The 17507-nt window shown below is 46.1% G+C and overlaps 1 protein-coding gene across 1 annotated transcript in view; it reads right to left on the reverse strand.

Annotated features, from left to right (window-relative positions):
- Nucleotides 1-12258, reverse strand: part of LOC144107464 (E3 ubiquitin-protein ligase RNF14-like) — a 72191-nt gene extending 59933 nt beyond the window's left edge. The window contains exons 1-4 of the mRNA XM_077640480.1: nt 11989-12258; nt 11704-11886; nt 10551-10678; nt 2541-2715 (exon numbers count right to left, since the gene is read on the reverse strand). Coding sequence (XP_077496606.1) covers nt 2541-2715; nt 10551-10678; nt 11704-11875 — 475 coding nt within the window. The 5' untranslated portion in view covers nt 11876-11886; nt 11989-12258. The remainder of the gene's footprint in view (nt 1-2540; nt 2716-10550; nt 10679-11703; nt 11887-11988) is intronic.
- Between the last annotated feature and the right edge of the window lie 5249 nt (nt 12259-17507).

Below are 17507 nucleotides of genomic sequence, written 5' to 3' on the forward strand. Positions count from 1 at the left end.
TAGTTGGCTTCATAGCCGGTTGCAAAGCATTTAATCTGAACAACCTAAACCAATCATGTTCTAACAGAAGTCATTGATTGGGTGGCCCCTGTTCACGAGCTTCATTAGTAGAACTGAAACAGAGTATGAGCGAACTTTTTTAAGTTAGCTGACCATTCCTCATGTAAACAGTGGAACCCCGTTCATACGTTTTTCACCGGACCGGGCAAAAAAACGTAACAGCCGGGAATACGCAACAGTGAGGAAAGCTCCGAAAATGAATGAACAAAGTGCAGTTTCAATAATAGACAATTTATTTCCACAGAGTGCACTTAGGACTTAAAAAAGTCCAGAATGGTGGCTTGCCATTGATTTCGCTTGCTAGTAATCACCACACGTTTCTCAATAGCCTGGAATGCCGCATTGCTGTCAGCGTCGCTGTGGGTGCGACGTACCTGCGGAGGAGGTCCAGAGCCGCGACGGCTTCTCCAAAGCTAGGATTTGGCAACTCCCCGGCATCATGCGGCTCGTGTTCCTCGTCGTCATCGCAGTCCGCGGCTTCACTCGCGACCGAGTTCTCAACGATCTCGGCGATGCTCTGACACTCTGACATCACGACGGCAGCATGCACGGCGACGTAGTCGTCGTATGCGATTCCCATGGCACCCAGCGCATTCATTTCCTCAGCTAGCTCTTCTTCACAAGAGGCTGTTGGCAACTCTGCAGCTTCCGTGGCAGCTTCCATCTCGCCGTCCACGAGAAAGCCACACCGCACGAAGCAGTGCTGCGCAGTTGACGCACTCACTGCAGTCCACGCTGAATCGACGTAGTGCATATCGTCAAGCACCGAAATGGTCACAGGCTGCTGTCCGCGATCAATATGCGCGAGCCGGCGCTTGACAATGCACTTTCTGTAAGAATGCTTCATATTTTTTATGACGCCAGCATCCAACGGCTGCAAATAGCTTGTCGTATTTGGTGATAAAAACACAAGTTTTACGTTCCGAAGAAACGGCGGGTCGCTCGGGTGGGCAGCACAATTGTCCAGAAATAGGACGACACTCCTGCACTGGGCACCCATCTTGTTGTCAAAATACCAAAGAAATTCTTCGAACAAAGAACATGTCATCCATGCACGACTGTTGCTTCGGTAGTGACATGGCAGCAGTCTAGTGTTTTTCAAGCACCGTGGGCTTCGATACTTGCCAATTACCCATGGCTTGAGCTTGTCTGAGCCATCCATGTTGCAGCAAAGGAGCATGGTTAGTCGTTCTTTGCTACATTTGCCTCCGTGACATGCTTCGCCCTTCAGGCTTAATGACTTAGATGGCTGCACCCGAAAGAAGAGGCCCGTTTCGTCGGCGTTGTAAATGTCACGAGGCTCATACCCCTCAATTATTCCAGATAGGGTGGCCTTCCTATCGTCCACTGCTTCCATGTTGACACTCGCTGCTTCTCCGCTTACCATCTTATAAGCAATGCCGTGCCTCTTCCGGAAACGGTCGATCCAGCCATTGGACGCCGCAAAGTCGGTGATGGCCAATTTGTCGGCTATGTTCATCGCCTTCTCGTGCAAAATGCTACCGTCGAAGTTGACAACGGCAGCGCGAGCTTGCTTAAACCAGGTAAGAAGAACCTCATCGAGGTTTCCATACTCGGCACCACGAGCCTGCTTTGCTTTCGGGCTGAACAGCGCGGCATTCCCCTCTATCTCGGCACGCTTCGAGACGATGCTGCTAAGCGTTGAGGGTGGAAACCAAGGTCCTTGGCAATGTTAACTCTCTTCCGCGCTGGCTGCCTGTCGACTGCGTTTAATGCATCCAGCTTTTCCTCAAGGGAAAGCGCCTTCCGCTTGCACGATGCCATCTAAGCACAAGTTCGACGTTCATGAGGCTTAATGCACAATGGCGATAGCACGATAGAAGAGTAGTCGACCCGTCCAACAACCATGCGGCGACCGTAAAAGTGAGCATTTTTCACGAACGGCCACCTAGTGGCAGTCTCTCGAACTGACGTACGGCTTCTTGCAGCCAGTTCCATAGCCAAGTCCGGCCAAAACTCGACAAAAGTCAAAATGGCGGTTGGAGCGCGTTGCCTACTTCAGCCCAGGCGTGTTCGAGGTGCTAAGTTGCGACGTACCATGCGGGAACTTTTTCACAGCTACTACGTAACAGCGGGGTTCCTTATACATTGGATCCTATGGAAGCTATGCCGGGACCCGATGAAAACGACGTAGCAGCCGGGAAAACGCAGCAGTGAGGAACATAACAGCGGGGTTCTACTGATATCTTTATAAAGCTGCCCATTTCAGTAAGTTTTATATAATTCAACAAATACACTTTTCAACAGCAAAACACTAAGTATAAGGAAAAAGTTCATAAAATTGAATAAATATTTAAATAAAACAGGGGGTAAATAAAGGAATGACTAAACAACTCGAAGTCCTGCAACCCCCACCCCCCACTCGAAAGAAAGTTGCGGAGTCCCTGGTGTATGGGCACGGATACCAGACAAGCTGCTCACTGCACATAAAAGGCAAAGTGAATTGGCCAGCTACTCACTGGGGTTAGCACGGCGACGAGTCAGTTCACGGTTGAGGGCTGCTAGGCTGTGCGTGGACTTGAGTTCCAGAATATTTGCTGCCTCGGAATCCAGCAAGGTGATCCAGCGGAACAGAACCACTGAGCGGGGAAAGCTCTCCCAGCTCCGGTCCAATGCATTGCAGACCACTGCAAGCTTTTAAGAGATAAAAAAAAACACGTCAAGCATCTGAGATGTGAAGTGTGCCACTCGCAGACACTACCACACTGACATGCTTGTGTCTTATTCAAAATTTGAAAATCTGAAGTTGGGGGGTCAACTTATAGTGGAAACCAAAGCATGACACCTTTAATAAAGGAGAGAATGAGATATCAGGAACGCTACACAGTGGTTACAATTTTATGTTAGCTCTACGGCTCTACTTAGTAGCATTCGGCTATTCCGCGCACTTGTTTGGAATTTTAACTTTCTCTGTGCAGTCGGCGCTCAAGGAAGTGTTGATAATTGATAGAAGGGCTGCTGCTTTAATCACGGCGGCACGGTCACTCTGAACGGCAGCACTTTCAGGAGTTTCGGCAGCTGATGGAAGAGCCAGCATCCATCACAGCCAGCATATTTTCTCTGTTGCTCAGCAACAGTTCAGGGTTGCCAGGCTTGGCTACTTAGCACCAAATTCACTACTTTTGTGACCTGTTGGCTACTTGGCTACTTTCCGACTACTTCTGAAATCTTAATCAGGATTGAATAATAGAATCATTGCTCTCTTTTTGCAATATTATTTATGAACACCATTATTCTGTTTTACCTGCCCTGTTGTCGAAAAATTACGTGTCATCGTGTCTGACAGAACCTGACGAAATACTACTTGCTCCTGTGCTCACCTAATCACCAGACTTGTCATGCCTGGCGAGACTCCAAAATTTCTCCCTGTGTTATGCAATGCTGCTATGTAGGTTTCCGTAGAACTAGCAATAAAAGATGTTGCACAGCGATTCATTAAAAAGTACCTCAGCTTAGTAAAGAAGTGGCTTGCTACATAGCAAGCATACCTTGTTTCCTCCGCAAGCTACTGGTTCAAGAACAGCCCAACAACCCAGTTGTGTAGTGCTCGGAATGAGAGCCTTGGTTGAGATTTCTCAGGCCACAGGGATTCTTCTTTCAGCCGTTTAGTGGGCCACTGACACCCGTGAAACCAAAAAGTTTTGAAAGGTGAAGCCGAAGACACTCCTTTTCTTACCGAAAAAAGCTTCAGGGGAACAATAAATACCCCGGTACGTGGCTGAAAAGAAAACCATGCGGACTGAAAAACTTTTACGAGGGCCATACTTTCAATGCCTTGAATACCTGCATTTGGCGAACAGCATGTTTTTGTACTGGAAAGCAGCCAAAGGAAAAGACAGCACAGCATTGAAGAAATTTCGTGCACAAAAAGAACAGTGCCATGCATGCCATCTATTATAAGAATTAAAACTGCTATGACCGTCTCTCAGAAACGCAGTATTCCTGCTCTGGCGAGGACAAAATAAATTCTTCTGGCTACTTTTCTGCTCTTTTCATAAATGCCTCCTAAGTTTCTGTGCTTCTGTGTCGTGTTCTTCATTTATTTCATTAACGATGCACTTACACTTCCAAATGCCTCACAGACACTGTTACCTCACGTTCTTAAACAATTATAAATTCCTGGCAATATTTCTACTTTTGGTGACATTTCTGTGGTGCCTTGACGCCATTTTTTGCTACTTTTGCATCTTGGAAGCAGGTAGGGTACTTTTATGATTTTTGTAGTTCTTTTTTAAGTTTAGGACCTAGCAACCCTGGCTCTGATACATTTGGCTTGACTGCCGGCCACGTTTTACCAGTTTTGCAATCGTACTACATCAACTGCCACGAGTGCTCTGGGTCCAGTAAGCATCTGACGCTCATTCACTGCATGCTGGGCTGAAAGTTCAACATTTCAGAATGGGTGATGCAGGAGTGGCGGCTACAGCAAGAGAAAATTTTAGCTGTTTCATGCGATGAAGTGGTGCAGATGTAAATGTGGTACACAAAGTGCCACAAAGTTCCGTCTCAACACACTGCTTCCAAACCCTTACCCAAAGTTTAGTAAAAGACAAAAAAGCAACACTTGGCTACGGAAGTTAAAATAAAGTATTGGACACTTTCATTCGGTACTGCCAGTCTTAGTTACCATGGTGACATTTGAGCTGGTGCACTCTAACATTGGTGTAAAAAAACCTCAATAGCTTGCAGTGCCAGGAAGCACAGAGCATGCAAAGCCATGAGTAAGCACAAAGCGAGAAATTCAAATTCAAGCAAGAAGCATAGCAGTGGCATGCAGCTCCAACTTGGCTTAATTTTGCCAAAGGGTCTGTAAAGGCCAACGTACTGGCTGGAAAGGGTGAGAATATGGTGACAAGCAACTCAACTGCACCTGTTGCCCTCACATCACTTTACTGTTTTTCATTGAATTTTTGCAGAAGAATGCTCTCTGGACCATACCACATAACCACTGGTGCACAGCAAAACCACCAGCTAAAGTTGGCTGGGGGGGTCCCATCAGTAATTCTTGCATCATATAATTTTCTTAGCATAGTAAATCTCAATGACACGATCACAGCCGATATGGACTTGTGTTATTCCCTGGCCAAAGTGCACTATGTACAATTGGCAGAATTTCAGATGTTTCGAATACTTTCTTGTGACGCTACGGATATGATATGAACATTTTTCGTTACCCCGTGAATGTTGTATCATCCGGTGTATTACCTCGAGTACAGAGAAAGCCTTTAACACTTATACTTTGTTTTATGCCTGCACATACCTAAAATTTGGTTTTGACCCAAACAGCATTTCCAGTGTGATGATTATGATCACCATCACCATCAGCTTGACTTTGCCCGATACAGGGTAAAGGCCTCTCCCATGTCTCTCCAATTAACAGCTTTTGCCAGCTGTGCCCACTGTATGCCTGCAAACCTCTTAAACCAATCCGCCCACATATAACCTTCTGCCGCCCCCTGCTACGCTTGCCTTCTCTTAGAATCCACTCCGTTAGCCTTAAGGACCAATGGTTTTCTTGCCTTCGCATTACATGCCCTGCCCTAGCCTATTTCTTCCTCTTGATTTCGACTAGGATGTCATCAACCTGAGTTTGTTCTCTCACCCACTATGCCTGCTTCCGGTCTCTTAACGTTATACCTATCATTTTTCTTTCCATAGCTCGCTGTGTTCTCCTTAACTTAACCAGTATGATGCACATTCAAACAATTAAATAGAGCACCATTGGTCATTTATTTCATTCCAAAAATCTTCCTGCGCTCATCAGGCTCACCTACAACTTATGTTGACCTTCTTTCTCAAGATGGCAACACTGATTTGAAAGGAGACTGAGAATTATGCCTGTGTTAACACTGACAGAAGAAGCACGGTCATGAGCATCTCATTTATTAATGCATTAGCACTAGAAGGGTCTGTGCAAGTGGAAATGACTGCCGTTTCATATTATACTGTGCTTAATTCTTTCGTTACCGCACCACTATGCATCGATCACCAGTGATCGACGGATTCAAAGAGAGATTTCAGTTCTGCCGGGGCCACCAAGGACATGTTGCACCATCTATAGTTGAATACAATGCAGTGGCTTTTCCCCGTCAAACAACCCCCTTCCAGCCATTGTTGTTGGCCAATTCTCAACTGTGGCAAAACAAGGAGTGGTAGATAAAATGGAATAAAACCTTCCCTCCATCATGATTAGGGATACTAGAGCCCTCTCTCCATTGTGGTGCCGCAGCCTGCGTTTTCACGCTAGCAGGGTCATGAGAATCGGCCAACGCCATTGGCTAGAGGGGGGTCCTTTTTTTGACAGGGAAAAGCCCCAGCATTCTTAGGTTGTATTGGACTATAGTGGTGGGTGGTTTAGACACTGAACTTTCATTTCCTATCTTGAAACGCCCTTGAAGTTAAGGTTCCGGCGTAGGGCACTTGCAGGACAGCGTCAGCCACAGGGCTGGTTCATGCTCAGCAAAATACAGCTTCGTACGATTCTGCTGCATCTGCTTATTTTTTTCGATGCAGCAAGCAGCAGTTACTAACGGTGATACTGCATTATCGAATTTCGATGAAGAAACTGCGCAGCCTCAGCATTAAATGTAGAGCCCTGTCAGCCCGTAGGTTTCGTTTTCCGCTTTTGTCTGTTTGTTCATTCCTGGAGCCAGTTTAATTTAGTTAGTTTTGGGGGCTTAACGTCCCAAAGCTACTCCAGCTATGAGGGACGCCGTAGTGAAGGGCTCCGGAAATTCCGACCAACTGGGGTTGATTTGCTCAATGCACTGATGCATAAATGATATTTCTAGCTTCTGTAGTGCCTCAACAACATATGCACAAGATTTCCTTCCATCTGCCCAAAAAAAGAATAGACTTCAGGCACAGGTGAAATCAGGGCAATGACCTCAGACTGACGCTTCGTAATAGCCCAAGGCTGTTGGCGAAAGCTGTGGATGTCTTACAAATGGTCCTGATTAGTCCGAAATGTGACACTGCTGTAATGCGAGGAAACCACCCCGCCTGGTGTTTGACCTGCCACTTGCTGTGGTGCTGTGCGAAGAAGCCCCAACCAGTGTTGGCAGCTCGGTTTGTTGCAGCCACTGCAATTGCCGTGAGTCTTCAAAATGACGCTAAAGCTACAGAGGTCTCTCCTGGTTGCCGCTCTTTTGCTGATTAAACTTTGCAGCTCCAGCGTAAGGTCTGGGCAATATTTTGTATTAATTTCGGCTGTATCAAACTATTTTACTACCTTATATCTACTCGTAAAAATTAGGTTTCACTTTATAACCTTTTTATTTTCGTGCCAGTACATCATCAAAAATTGTATCGTGGATATACTTTGTTTCTGCCATTTTTTTCGGCTTCTTCCAAAACGTTCTCAGCTCAAAAATGTCAAAAGTACACTTAACCTATATTTTGATTTACTGTATATTGTTTTGAAAATTTTTTGCTCAGAGTGAAAAATTTACATCATGGTCACTCTGAAAACGGCCTTTTTTCATGTAGGGTACGAAAAAATTCATGCTCAAAAAGTTGTTATAATTTTAAAATTGTAGTAGAAAATTCAAATACTTTAAGTTCCAGAATGTTTAATACTTTTCTCCAAATGACATCTTGCCAATACAACTTTTTTTCTTAATTTTCAACTTTCCCGTGTGTTTACCGCTTCTTTTTTCACAATGTTAGCACCCAGTATTTGTGTTGAAATAAATGCCTTCAGAAAGAACATTCTACTGGCATCATTTTCATGCATACTGCATTTTTTCCACCACACGTATTTTGCAGGAAAAAGATTGTGTCCGAGACCTATTAAAAACAGTCATTTTTTCCATGGCAACAAAACAGTTCACAGCTGCACCACTGCGCCAGGAGTGGTACGAGGACACTCAGCCATCTATGAATGTAAAGTGGAGAATGACGAATTCCGCATATAAGGGCATGCATTCACCTATTAACACTATCTAGTCATACCCTTAAGGCGGAGCTGCAACACAATCGGCAGCAACAGAAAATGCTAATGCATTCAAACAATAATCACCAAAGGGTTTTATAAAAAAACAAGACTAAGCAAGTAAACCCTTTCTTCCTTAGAATAGGGCATGGCAAGCATGTATGCACAGGACTGAAGGAGTGATTTCAGTGCTTTGTTATCCTCCACTTCCAAGCCCTAAAGTTCCACGTCTAGTGTGCGAGCAGTCAGCTTCAAACCAACACAGAGGCACCTGTAGGAAGTGGGTGCATGATGCTTTTGATTTGACCCAATTGCTGTCTGTAGCACAAAATTCCAGGGGCAAAAAAGCCCAAATCCAGAGACTGCTTCTAGATTTTGGCACTTAGTACTAGGCTTAGCATGATGGAGGTTATGTCAGCAAGCACAAGCCGCTCAATGGGCAAACCCGTGAAAAATAACTGAATTTCGTAACTTTTTCATTCTTGCAGTCACAGAGAATAAGCAACACTAAAACCAAATTTGAAAAAATTCATGATTATAGCCCTTCCCATTTTGACCCACATGGTGATGAGCAGTTTATGGACTACAGATACAGCCAGCCTATGGTTTAAAGCTCTGCAGCTGCCACATATCACAGGGGCCCCTTAACATCAATACCCCTGTGTTCTAAAACTTTCACGCTGTAATGACAAAAACCGAAAAATTTCTTAGCACAAACAAAAAGTTCAGGCTTTTGAAAATGGTGCTAGCACTAACAAATATTTCTGGGCTGAACCCATCCAACAGAGAATATTACAGTTCTCCCAAACCTGAATCAGAGAGTAGTGTGTACTCTTGTTCTGAAAATGAAAGTGGGCATATATTATATGCCCACTTTCATTGGCTTTTAAGGCAATAACAGGGACAGCAAACCAGAACAGGCCCTTCACTGGCTCAGAAGCAAAGAACTATTTTCTCCCACGGATATCACAGTGGTGCAAGAGTAAGTGCACGGGAGCACTTCATGCAGTCCCACATTTTGTTTTATGGTTTATGGGGTTTAACCTCCTAAAGCGATTCAGGATGCGAGGAACGTGGAGGGCTCCCGAAATTTCGCCCACCTAGGGTTCTTTAACGTGCACCGACATCGCACACAGAGAATCGCATAAAATGGCAGCAATTTCTTTAATTCACTGACAATTACCTAGATATTGTGATAGTAGGCCATTAAAATGCAGCTGTACATTTTTGCCTTTTTAACAGCTCTGTCGCACTTTAAACTTCATGTGTTTTTAGAATAACCTGACCAATAACACAAAACGCTCTGGTTTATGGTTTATTGGGTTTAACGTCCCAAAGCGACTCGGGCTTCGAGAAGCATCATAGTGAAGGGCTATGGGTAATTTTGACCACCTGGGGTTCTTGAACACATGTCATTTGAAAAACTAGGGAAGCTGAATCCACTTGTATCATCCAGACCACACATATTTCAAGCATGGTGTGCTTTTCAGTGTGGACTGACAATCTCGTTGAGGTCAATAAGATATTAGATAAGATGAGGTCAATAAGAATTAGGCCAATAAGGTATCAACCCATTCGCTTCCAAATAAAAAATGGCAATTCGCCACCCGATGGTAAAAGGGCCAGAGCCCTAAAAAAGCCCAGTCTGCCGGAAAACCATTTGCTATCAGTAAATAGTGAAAGATGCCACAACATCGTAAGTTCCTTGGTTTTGGTTACCACTTCTCTGCCAGACAGCAATAGTTGTCCACTAGGTTCGCAAATATTTACGGGAAGAAATTTTTTCCAGCCCGCCAGTTTTCAAGCTGAACATGGAGTCGCAAAGAGGCAAGAGTCTCATGGGTGCTGAACTAAAACTAAGGTGCTTCTATTTTCCAGTAATGATGACATAGACTGTGATGAACCAGAGTGGCTTGCAAAGCAGCAACTGTCACAGTGATTCATGCAGCCAGGATCTGGACTCTGACTCAAGTCATAAATCTTCAGACGTCGATCATGCAGCCAGGATCTGGACTCTGACTCAAGTCAAATCTTCAGACGTCGATTCACACCATAGGGTACAGGAAAGTTTTTTTCTTTTGATGTGAAAAATTTCCGTCCTTATCTCTGTTCGCGCTGTATCGCATAATGAATTACCAACTAGCCCGATCTGCCACTCTTGCAAGTGAAAAATTTGCCTGTTTCTGAAGCCGCTGGAAAAAATATTACTTCACAGACTGGAATGTTGATCTTGAAAACATCATTGAAGAGACTGTCGCTTACATACAAACATAGAGGCAAACCGGCCGCAGTACAATCTCTAGTGCATTTAGGGAATTGTGGTCCGCAGGTGGCCCAAATTAATCCAGAGCCCTTCACTATGGCGTCCCTCATAGCACGAGTCTTTGGGACGTTAAAACCCACACGACATACCACACCATGCCAGCCGCTAGATGGTTACTGCTTCACGCTTGCACTTAATTACATGGCTAAGCAAGTGGTAAGTGCACACCAGCAACACCACATCATAAATGTCGCACCAAACTTAATACGTCACCTCTCTTGAAGTGAGCCACGGGCAGCTCACACATATCTTGGGTACACTTTCAGATGGATAATTGGCAGGCAGTTCAAAGTCGACCCGAATTGGAGGCAAGTGTTCCAGTGTTACTTTCTCCATTTCCCCTGAAACAAATTGCATGTGATGCATTACCACTGTTCAGTATGCAATAACAGGTGATAGGTAATTAGCTAATGGGAAGTTGCGTGCAAGAGAACCAGAACACATTTAAACTAATAGAAAGAATGCCATACAATGCTGATTGTTGCTGATGCTTTGAACCTTGTGCTTTCACACACCAGTTCTTATGTCTTCTAAACTGAAACACCAACTAGCCCTCTTCTTTAAAGGATAAAAAAATGCTCAAAAGGTCAGACACAAAGGCACCATCAGCTGATGCTTTTTAAGTTAATACAATAACATCTGAAAATTGCAAACCTGCCTCTTGCAACAGGTGGCGTTTAAGTGTGATAGCACCTTTCAAAAACAGAGTGCTGCACAGACTGATGCACATTTCTTTTCAACATTGCGCACACCACAATTGCCTCGGCTGGCAAGGGCCATGACCGCACTAGGCCACTGATATTCTATCAAGAATATCCAATGCTTATCTGCCAGGTTCACAAGATGAATCACAAATGCTCAAGAGCTCCAAGCTCCTGGCCAAGCACCTGGACAGATGGTTGCTGCTAGCTCTATGTGGCTACCATCTATGCCAATTGTTCTCACAGAATACATTCTGCGGTCTTGGCAAAGTGAAAATAATAGCACCGAGATTGGAAGTATAGTGAAGAACGTTCCCGAAATATAACAATTAAAAAACCTGACTATGCAAACACATCCACCCTTTTACTAGTTGAAAATACTAAACCTGGGATTACAAATCAGTGCATGCGCAGCTTCAAAAAATGATATAAGAAACATCGCAGTAACACAGCAGAGATCGTGAAGTCAGTACTCTACACACAATGCTGAGTTTGCGATATTTGGTGCTGCCAGAGCATGCAGGCAGGCTGTTTCCTGCTTATACTTTCCCCGTGTAAATTCTGGCATTGAAATTATTGCAGTTCCACCCCAGCAGCGAAGAAATTTGCACTTTCCTCCAAAAGGCTGCCAAAATCTTTCGACGAGCCCTGAATACTGCGCCCACCTGGAGCATCCACGCGCGGCACGAGCACGCAGAATGGCTTGGGTAGCTCCACAGAGATCAGGAAATGGCCTTCGGGGCAGCAGCCTTGCTTCTTTACAGCTTGGAAGACAGAGTCGTCGTAGATGCTTTCCAGCGCCAAAAGCTCGTTATCCTGTGCCTCACTGTCCTCCATGCTCTCAAGACCTGCAGAGAGGCGATACGCAGCCAACACAAACAAATAAATGCGCGAGTTGTCGCACGGAAGACTCACGATACGCGAAAACCAAGCGCACCAATTCTGAATACCTTGTTTGTCACTCCGAATCGTCCAAGCGGGTATCGCCTGCGCTTATTCAAGCACTAGTGAGAACACACACCGAATTTACTGCCCTACGACGGATAGTGTCTACAGCGGTGTCAGATCATTCCAATTTAGTAGACGACGGCGGCCCACCGAACGCGTCGAACGCTTCTGACCAAGTGCCTCTGAACCATTAGGCCTGAAACATAGGCAGAAGTGGCGCCGCCGACAATGCAAATCACTACCAGCCTGCTTACGGCAAATGACAACGGTCACAGTGGCCACAGAGAATTCGCCACGACAGCCCACGTGCTCGAAGCCCGCGCCACACGCGCTTCGCGGCGGCTGGCCGGGCCGGTGCTACACAGCCGGTCCAATGAGAGCAGTCCAGAAGTGGAAACACGTGGCACAACGTCATTTTCGTCGACAGCAAAAAAAAAAGGCTTCATGCGCGGTTGCCTGCGGTATGCCGCGCCGTCGGAAAATGGTTGTCATTGTCAGTCTCGCAGCCCGCAGGCCCGTGCACTTTCCTTTTCTTTCAGCAACAGCCGCAGGGAGTATATACAGTATTGTGCGTTTTTATCACTGACACTTTCAAAAATTTCCCCGCCTCAACCGCTGGCTCGTTTGCGGTGAAACTGCAAACAGAGCTTGCGTATTATGGTACCTTTTGTATCGTAGCAAGTTTGACAATGGTACTTACTTAGTTCAGGCGCACATGATGCGAAAACGTAAGCGTCTACGAGAGATCGGCGAGCCAAAACCCCGCAGACGACTCTTTTTCGCTGAAGGGCGGCAGTGGCGCCATCTGTTTGCGGTAGCGCAAACCGTAACGACAAGGCCGCCGAGGCGAGCATTGCAAAAAATATTCTTTAAAAGGTAAAGCCTCGTTAAATCATTTGTTCTGATATTTTTCCGCTTAATTAGTCGAAAATGTTGTAAGCGCTTCAGTAGAAGCAGACGAAACGACAGGAACGGCATATTCAAACGACCCGCGCTCCTTGCAACGCTCTCCTCGACGGCCTTGTCGTGACGCTTTGCGCTACCGCAAACAGATGGCGCCACTACCGCCCTTCAGCGAAAAAGCGTCGTCTGCGGGTTTTGGCTCGCCGATCTCTCGTAGACGCTTACGTTTTCGCATCATGTGCGCCTGAACTAAGTAAGTACCGTTGTCAAACTTCCTACGATACAAAAGTTACCATAATACGCAAGCTCTGTGTGCAGTTTCACCGCAAACGAGCCAGCGGTTGAGGCGAGGGAATTGTTGAAAATGTCAGCGATAAAAACGCACAATACTGTATATACGGGCGCGACTAAACGGAGCAGGAACCGATAGGGACACCAGCCCTCTAGCGCAGGAACCTAGCGCCTTATGGCCCTTGGGCATTTTAGGCGTTTCAGAAATCCCTAAGTTGCGATATTTACGTGTCAAAAAGTACCTGGTCATCTCGCTTTCCTTTCACGCGAGTTAACCCCGCGAACTTCGACCGTGCGACCAAATTGGCGGTTCTTTTCCTCACGCTGTGCTAGCTGTCGCTCCCAGCGTTTCTTAGTGCCGATTTGCAGCGGCGTTGCGCGGGGCACGCGTCAGCGACATCCAACGGAAGCGATTGTGCAGGTGCTGTCTGCGGTGTTTCCCGTCGGTGGAGACGTGCAGATTCAGCTTTGGTGGCTACGATGTCGTGCGCATCAGCCTGCACCCTGCAGATTTCGCGATTTTGTATGTGGGGAGCAACGACCTGTCGAGGTCCAATGCGAGTGCGCAGTTTACCAGCGACAGCATCAAGGTACGTGGGTACAATGCGCTGAACCTCGGCAAATTTCTGTAATGAATTGTTATTTATAATTTTTCATCACAGGCCGCCGTCTTGCATCTGCTGCGTGGCCCCCCTGCGGTGCTTGTCTTCAGGATCTTGCCAACTTTCTCGGTAGTTTGTCACGGCAGACGTTGGGGCGAGCCGTCGCTGGCTCGGCCGCGGTCGCTTGTTCAACCTCAAGTTGACGGCTACGATCCGGACGTAAGTACCCGACCCATGCTTGTCTTTCTGTACGTCTTTCGAGTGAACAGAGCACAAAAAGGCAAGTCCCAACTAGCCCAACGGCAAGCACTTCTAAAAGGAAGACCAGAAGAACAAAGCACTGGCTTACAACAACATTTGCGAATCGGCATTTGTGCATGGCAATCAATTAACAGTCGAGGAAGAGTAGATTATAAGGCCTGTTGGCGCGAACTGGCGTGCTCTCGGCCACCTCGGCCTTGCCCAGCGGAACCGAACGCCTTTTGTTTGAACGGCTGGTCGCCGCGCGATACTTTTCGTTATGAATTTTGCTGACCAGACGGGTTTTCGTTGATAGCCTTCGCCTTCTTCTGCAGACACCTCAGCTTCCTTACTTTCCTGCGTCTGGTCATCTTTGTTTCGGAGGGCGGAACAACCCACGAATTCATGGGTGCGTCCACAGGTAATACAATGCAGTTGCCCTTCGAGGCCAGTACAACCCACGAATTCAAGTGTGCGTCCACAGGTAATACAATGCAGTTGCCCTTCGAGGCCAGTTTTCACCATGACGGCACTCACACTCAACATTTCATAACAGAGTGGCTACTCTTGCAAGCATGCTAACTGCTTAATTGCTGCACGAGGAAGGCCTGTAGTGTACCACATAGTCTACACACATGAGAAACTTCAACTGATGATAGCACTCAGCAACATAGCTACTAAGGGCCAGAAACATAGAGGCTAACAAGAAGGGTTCAACTTAAATTCAGGACAACGCAGTGAACTATGGAAATGAAAGTGATAAATGTTACATTAAGAGACAGGAAGAAAGTAGAGTGGGTCAGGGAGCAAACACAGGGTAACAGCATACTAGTTGATAACAAGAAGAAATGGTCTTGGGAAGGGCATGTAATGTGAAGGCAAGATAACCGCTGGTCCTTAAGGGTAAAAGATTGGATTCCAAGAGAACGGAAGCACAGCAAGGAGTGGCAAAAAGTTAGGTACGCTGATGAGATTCGGAAGTCTGCGGGAAAACGGTGGCCACAGCTGGCACAGGACAGGGTTAATTGGAGAGGTGTGGGAGAAGCCCTTGTCTTGAAGTGGACATAGTCAGGCTGATGACGTTGATGGCCATATCATTAGAAGAGTTAACTGCTGGGCTAGTTGGTGATCATACATACTAAAAAGATTTTTGCGCCAAAACAACACACACAGGAAAGACGACGACACCATAGGCCAAATCATAATTGGCATGTTCCCTGAATGTGGCCTAATTCTGAGCAAAATTCTATTTTCTTTTCAGCTTCGTTTCTTGGGTGCAGCAAAAGCGCAGAAGAGGCAATTTTTTGCTGGTGACGGGTACAACCTATCGGCAGGCAAAGGAATTGAGGAGCCAGCCAAGACCCTCATCAGAGGCCTGGCAAAGGTGTACATAACAGGCATTCTTGCACCTTCGCCAGCCAAGCAGTCCTTTTAGCAGTGCCATCACTGTGTTGCCAAGGGCTCTTTAACATGCAGTGGCATCACACGGCACACAGGCATTTTTGCATTCGGCGTACCTGCCGGCATTTGTGGCCAAAATCAATCCAGAGTTCCCCACTCGGTATCGCATGTAGCCCATGTGAACCTTTGGGACGTTGCAGCCCATGGTACAAGGATTATTCACTTTGACAGATATTGTGCTGTCCTCCTTCAGAATTTCTACCAATGGCAAGTTAGAAATCTTGGGTGGGAAGAAAAATTTTGAAGGACATGCAGTGTGTGGACCTTTACTCCTCTGTAAGCTGCGTCCCTGCAAATAGCAGACATAGCCATGTACCTCTGCTGCACTTCTCTAGTCCACCAAATCACCTCAGCACAGTGAATGTGCCTCGCACTATGAAATAAGCTTGCTGCTTAGCCATTTCCCAGTGTATGGTGCACATGCATTTTGTCCAGGCCAGTCTTGATTGACTGAGACTGTTTGCATCAGGTGCCATGGAGAGGTTTGCCTAGCATCTTGGTGCCTAGTGAAACATTGCACAACGACAGACTGGTCCCGGAAAACATGTTCTACTGTGTTGGCCATGTGGGTGCTCTGAACATACAAAGACATTCTGAAGTAGAGGCCTGCTGCTTGCATTGTGAACGCTGATGTACTCAGTCATTTACTGGTGACGTCGTCTCCAACTCTGGAGTCTTTCCTGCAGAAGGGTTCATGCTAGAGGAGTCCTACCCAAGGGTGTTGCCTGCCTGTGCTCTGGTTGAGAGAACTTTAAACATGCAAACCCTAGTGAAGCTTTTGGATGATTTGTGCCTATGCAGTGACTCATTTGAATCAGCTTTGAAACAGCATGCAAGGGCAAGGTAGCTGTGTTCATGAGAACTGCATATTAGTGTGTGCTAGAGTCAAAATTGCTCAGTTTGTACAGCATGCCATCCTGCAGTTGAGTCGCAAAAGACAATGTAGTGTCATTAAAATTATTCTTAAGCCAAAGGCATATTGAGTGCTCTTCTGTCGATGAACATACCACAGTCACAGTCTATCACTGGCTAATATGTCAGGACCATCGCAGGCCGACGTTCCCTTAGCAATTTCCGTAGTAGCTGCTCTTGTGCCTTCTTGTAGAATTTGCAGCACTTCTTACAGGTTATCACATTGTCATAGTGAATGGATTTGCAAAAAGGTTTAAATATTTTCAAGCACCCATTTGCTTGCAACAGTGTCCTACCCATCAGAAGCCATAATTTTGAGTCTATTTCATGTTCTCTAGTCATGGCTTGCCTGAATTCATTGCCTCTCACTGTGGTGCAGCATTTACTGCTGGTTTGAAGATATTTCTGCACCACAATGGAAAACGGCACCATGTCTTCCTGCATAATGGTGTTGCTGCAGATTTGGTCCACACACCTCAGTCCACACTCAGGAAAGTCACTGATAAAAATCAGCTAGCTCAGTCAGATACCGATGAAATATGCGGCAAGTCTTTGACGCAACAGGGTCTTTATGTGCGCAGCTGCTGGTGGACTGGAAATTGAAGGTAGCATTCATCGTGCTGCACCCGGATCTCGTTTCGTTTGTCCTGCAGAAACAAGTGATGACATGTGACATGTCTGGTTCCTCCTTCATAGCCACATGAGGCAGTTTTTGTCTGAAACCTCCACCCAGGGCCTTCAAGGTACATCATCATCATCAGCCTGACTATACCCACTGCATGACAAAGGCCTCTCCCTAATTTCCCCTATTAACCCAGTCCTGCACTAGTCGCGGTCACGTTATCCCTGCAAACTTCCTAATCTCATCTGCCCAACTTACTCTCTGTCACCTCCTGCTACGCTTACCTTCTCTTAGAATCCATTCCGTTACCCTTAATGGCCATCCGTTATCTTGCTTTGTTAGTATTATATTCCCAGCCCATGCCCATTTCTTCTTCATTTCGACTAGGATGACATTAACTCGCATTGTTCCGTGACCCACTTTCTTCTTATCTCTCAATGTCACACTTATCACTTTCCTTTGGATAGCTCTCTGCATCACCCTCAATTTA

This window comes from Amblyomma americanum, chromosome 1 (genome assembly GCF_052857255.1).
Source record: "Amblyomma americanum isolate KBUSLIRL-KWMA chromosome 1, ASM5285725v1, whole genome shotgun sequence".
NCBI lineage: Eukaryota > Metazoa > Arthropoda > Arachnida > Ixodida > Ixodidae > Amblyomma > Amblyomma americanum.